Below are 5,369 nucleotides of genomic sequence, written 5' to 3'. Positions count from 1 at the left end.
TGAGACCTTCTGCCCACTAGAGAGGAGGAGGTGGTGGCTGGAGGGCGGCAGAGCGCTGAGGCCAGGCAGGTGGGTGCGGGCCCGGGAGCCCGGGACTTCCGCGCTTGACTCTACCAGGCTACACCTGGGATCTAACTAACCCCGCAGCTGCAAGGCTGGGAAAGGCCTGTTGTAAAACTTTAAGCCGGAGCAGAAGGAAACTACCCAGCGTCTTCTTTGCCCTCGGAGCTGTGCGGACACTGGGCACTCAAAGATAAAACATGCAGCCACTGCCTTCAAGGAGCTCAAAGTCTGGTGGACTCCACGGGCTGCGACAGGGCTCCACGCGAGGCTGGGAAGGGGGCAGGAGATGGAGCGGGTGTGAGAGTGAGAGCATAAGAAGGGGTCTTAGCCCAGCATGGGAATCAAAAAGGGCTCTGCAGAGGAGGTGAAGCCTTGAAAGAGACCCGAAGTACCGAAAGGAGTTGGTTGAAAGGAGAGCGGAGATGCTCCCTGAGAAGACCCAGAGCAACCAGAGAGAAAGGCGCACCTAGGACCTTACGGAGTCGGGGGGAGGGGGGACCAGAAGGATATAGGGTTGTGACCTCCGAGGTCCCTCCTTCACTTCTACACGAACGAGGACAGTTGCCGGCAGCAACCCTATTGCTCAGGTATCCAGACAGAAGGCTTAGGCTAGCACGCGGCGTGCTTTGAGTCATTGCGCTGCGTAAAGGTGCGCATACGTACTTAAGGGTGTGCGAGGATTCTTTCCGCAAACGCGGAAGCGGAAAGGCCGCACCTCAAGGAGGTCTCCAGCTTTGGGGAGTGGCCTGACCGCCTGAGGCCCGAGCTTCAGGTTTCGGATAAAGCAGTAGGCGCGTTTAGGCGACCTTTGTCCTAAGACCTGTTCCAGTGGTGACCAAATCCCCTGGCTCTCCCCAGGGGCCAACTCTCCAGGACGTCTGCCCAGTGGTCTAGGCCTGGCAGGGAGGCCGACCTTAGAGGGACAGCTCAAAGAAGGAAGAGGCATGGGCTGGAGACAGTACCAGGAAAGACTCCGGGATCACGGGAACTCCTTCGAGGGGCCCAGAACTGAGTCTTGAATAAACAGGTAGCCAACCAGCACTGTGTAAGGGTTGTCAGCGGCTGCGCGGTTCGCCTAGAGACGCTGGGATGCCAGGCTGGGAAGGCGCGGCCCTCAACCCTGAGTTCCCTCCCAGCGCGGAGTTCAAGTCTCAAGGCCAAGATGAGCAAGGGGATACTGGCTCCCTCCAGGGTCGGTGCAGTCATTTGGCGCCTGGGGCTCCGGCCCTGCCCACAAACTGCCACCCCACCATTGCTTCCCCTTTGTACTAATCTGCTCAAGAGTCTTGGATTACAAACTAGGATGGAGTGTGAGATGTTTAGAAAGTAGCGCAGACAGGAGGTGGAAGAGGAAATTTGAGGAACTGAAGAGGGGCGCACGCTTGCCCCGAGGCAACTGGAATGAGTTGGCTCAGAGGCTGCGAAGAAAGAAAGGGTCTGCGACCTTGTGCCAGATCCCCTCCTTGAGCAGTTTCTTAGAGGTTGGTTTGCATCAACCCATTAATTTTGTGTGTGGGTTTGGTGTCCCCCGAGGGTTCCAGAGTGAGAGTTAGCGGGTCTCCGCCAGACGCTATAGCTCTCTGCAGATATGAGCATTTGTCATTCTTTCCTCAATCTGTGGAGATCGCCCAGTGGAACTCAAATTGCCTGGCTCTTAGACCTCGATCCCTGGCAGGCTCTGAGCGCAGCGCTTAGTCCGCAGGCTAGTCGGATCTGAGTAGGGGTTGCCTGAGACTCTTGAAACCCTCCCCGACTGGGCTGAAAAACACCTCTACTTCCTGGTACGCCAAGCTAAGTGAAACTTCTTGCAGAAAACAGGGTTAGAGGGCGGGATAAAGGCCGGGGCTGGTGCTGAGAGTAATGTAAAAACTGTGCACCTGCTCACAAGCCCACACGGAGGTGGCTCACCTGGCGCAAGGTCTATTGTCTGGGAAGCCAGGTCTCCAACCAGAGCATAAGTGAAACAAGCGCAGGCGTAAAGATCAGTCTTCCAGTGAGGTTTATCTACATGGCCGGTTTCAATGGCTCCGATAGCCAGCACCTCTGGCTTGCGGCACCATCTAAGCTTCAGACCTGCGCCCGCGTGGGGTGGAAAACAAATTAGGGGTTTTCAAATCCCATACACGTAGCATCACCACTTCCCACTGGAGTTATTTGGCAAATCACTTAGCCTTTCTCAACCTCAGTTTCCTAATCTGCAAAATGGGCTCTCTGAAGAGCGCGCTAGGGTTGAGAAATGCCACGGGTCTAATTGTAGGAAGGAGACTCAAAGCCTTCGCCTCAAACGTGATAGACTACATGTTAAAGAAAACCCCTCTCTCCCTGCTTCCTCTTTTTCTGCTTGCCTCCCCCACCACCAACCCCTCCAAGCACGCTGAACCATGCGTTTCTGGTCGTCCTCCCGAGAGAGGCTGGTGCAAAAGCCAATAAGCCTGGAACACACGCAGGTCCTGCTGGGCCTGGGACAATGGTTTCCATTTAATAAATATTTCCCCCAAGGGCATTTCACATTGGGCAGGCAATTATTCAAAGGAAACAGGCACGCAGGTTGGTTCTGCGTGTTATTTCGTCCTTTTTACCCTAAGAATGTTCATCTGACGCAAGAAACGAGTCTCGAATTCTCGCTGGATGGAAGAGGTGCCCAGGGACAAATCGGCCCTGAGTGCCGATACAGCCTGAGACTCCATTCTAGGGCATCTGCAAGAAGGGGCAATGGGAAAGCCCCCATGCCCCACCGGGAGCAGGCCCGGCCTCCAGGCTGTCCTTTCCGTATGAACAGATGTAGGGGGAAAGTTGGAGGTTTAAAAACACTAAACAATAATATCGTAAATAGGAATCATGACGGAAATCCCATTCCCCAGCCTCTCCACAAAAGTGAAGAGCGGATCGCTGCGCTCTTCTAGCTCACCCACCAGGGTTTGAAAACTGCGCTGCCAGACACGAGGCCTTCCAGCAACGGCTTGGAATGCACCGCTGTGCTAGCCCAGGACCCAGCGCTTTGCCCAGGCGCCACATCCTGGGGCAGGGGTGGAGGCGGAGCCCCAGGGGCATCCCGTGAGAACGCCGCCAAAGGACCCCAAGAGTATGGCTAGAAAAGTTTATTTCGCTTTTTAATCTGAGTTTGATATATTCTTTTTCTTTACCGAGGATCTTTGACAAGGGGGGAAAGTGCTGTCCTTGCATTTCGTGGCGAGGCTGTCCTATTTATCAGCACGCGCTCTCGGCTCACTCGCTTTGCTGCCCCCTCCCTAGGTCTTTGTATTCGAAGGCCTAATTCTCCTTTGCACGACCGGGAAAGGAAACAGGCACGAAGAGTTTTATTTGTTGACAGTGCCAGAAACAACGTGGAATCCAAGTCCCCAGTCCTGAGCTGGCCGCTCTGTTCTCTCCCTCTCTCAATCTTTCCTTCACACCTCTCCCCGCCCCCACTAGTCGCGCTCTCTCTTTCCTCCCCGGGCGCGTTGGCAGGTGCGCCCCCTTGCCTTCTCTGTTGCTGATTGGCGCCCAGGTTGGGGAGTCACCGCCCCGCGCTTATGTCAGAGTGCGTGCTGTCCGGGCCCACCTCGCCTTTGAACTTCGCCGCTTTTGGCTCCCGTTCACCAGCCTCCCTGCATTCTCAGCCAGGTGCTGTGCTAGGCAAGGCAGCTCCGGGAAAACCACGGGAGGGGGGAGGGAACCACAGCGGTAGACACAGGAGAGAAGAGAACCAGAGAAGGCGAAGGTGGAGAGGGGGAGAAGGAGGAGCTTCCTGCCCTCGCCAGCAAATTACCTGGCCACTTAATCCCAGAGACTCTGGTACTTGGGCCCCAGCCTCTGGTGCCGGCAGCCCCCAGCCGGCTGCCCTCTCCTCCCCCGCCCCTCCTGTCCTCACTCGCCCCCACCCCGGGGCCTGCCTGGGTGCCGGGACTGGCATGATCAGCTGAACTTTGCGAGGTTAGCGCTTCTCTCTGGCTTCCCCTCAGCGGTGCGGAGGCGAGGGGAGCGCAGAGCACCGGCTCAGGACGGACAAACAGGCAGACAGACAACCGCGCTCGGGCTTGCCTGCAGAGCCCCTACACTCCCCACCCCCACCCGCCTAGCCTCCGGGACCATGTCCAAACCTTCAGACCACATCAAGCGACCCATGAACGCCTTCATGGTATGGTCCCGAGGCCAGCGGCGCAAGATGGCCCAGGAAAACCCCAAGATGCACAACTCAGAGATCAGCAAACGCCTAGGCGCCGAATGGAAGCTTCTGTCCGAGGCAGAGAAGCGGCCGTACATCGATGAGGCCAAGAGGCTACGCGCCCAGCACATGAAGGAACACCCTGACTACAAGTACCGGCCACGGCGCAAGCCCAAGAACCTGCTTAAGAAGGACAGGTATGTCTTCCCCCTGCCCTACCTGGGCGACACGGACCCGCTCAAGGCGGCCGGCCTGCCCGTGGGGGCCTCCGACGGCCTCCTGAGCGCGCCCGAGAAAGCCCGGGCCTTCTTGCCGCCAGCCTCGGCGCCCTACTCCCTGCTGGACCCCGCGCAGTTTAGCTCAAGCGCCATCCAGAAGATGGGTGAAGTGCCCCACACCTTGGCCACCGGCGCACTGCCCTACGCTTCCACCCTGGGCTACCAGAACGGCGCCTTCGGCAGCCTGAGCTGCCCCAGCCAACACACGCACACGCACCCGTCCCCCACCAATCCCGGCTACGTGGTGCCCTGTAACTGTACCGCCTGGTCTGCCTCCACCCTGCAGCCCCCCGTCGCCTACATCCTCTTCCCGGGCATGACCAAGACTGGCATAGACCCTTATTCATCAGCCCATGCCACGGCCATGTAACCCCCAGCCCAGCCCGCCAGACCTGGAGGGTGACCTGGAAGCGGGGTCTGCACCCTGTCCTCTGCGCCTAGCGGGGGCCTGCAGATGCCTCCGGGTCAGCTGTGCCGCTGCCCGCTACCCTACCCCAGACTCTGCCTCTCTTCCAGGGGGATGGTAGGGGCATCCTCCCGGACCCAAGGCGCAGACAGGTGCCAGAAACTTGCGAACATATGACAGCTATACAGCTGCTCCTACCCCGACTGTCCCAAAACAAATCTCCAACTGTACCCCCTTTGGACAAAAGAAGTAGGCAGTTTTGCTTTATTTATGTCCCCTTCTCTCTCCTCTGATGGGCTTTGGACTCCAGAACTCCCAGATCCTGGTATTATATCTAGAATATGCATATATATTTTTTTCTTTTGCACCCTGAAGAGTTAGCTGTGTCTCTGTGTTTTGCCATCAGACACAACTAGGTGCCATTTGCTCTATGTGTGGGGGGAAAGGCTTAAAATTT

The 5,369-nt window shown here is 57.4% G+C and overlaps 1 protein-coding gene across 1 annotated transcript; it reads left to right on the top strand.

Moving 5' to 3' along the window:
• Window positions 1-4,153: 4,153 nt before the first annotated feature.
• On the top strand, window positions 4,154-4,876 carry SOX14 (SRY-box transcription factor 14). The gene has a single exon (XM_045863722.1). The coding sequence runs from the start codon at window positions 4,154-4,156 to the stop codon at window positions 4,874-4,876; it is 723 nt and encodes a 240-aa protein (XP_045719678.1).
• Window positions 4,877-5,369: the final 493 nt, after the last annotated feature.

Source organism: Mirounga angustirostris, unplaced genomic scaffold, assembly GCF_029215605.1.
Source record: "Mirounga angustirostris isolate CCGP_5_RB_7025 unplaced genomic scaffold, mMirAng1.0.hap1 SCAF_1, whole genome shotgun sequence".
Taxonomy (NCBI): domain Eukaryota; kingdom Metazoa; phylum Chordata; class Mammalia; order Carnivora; family Phocidae; genus Mirounga; species Mirounga angustirostris.
Note: the sequence above shows the minus strand (reverse complement) of the source record. Positions and strands in the feature narration are given on the sequence as shown.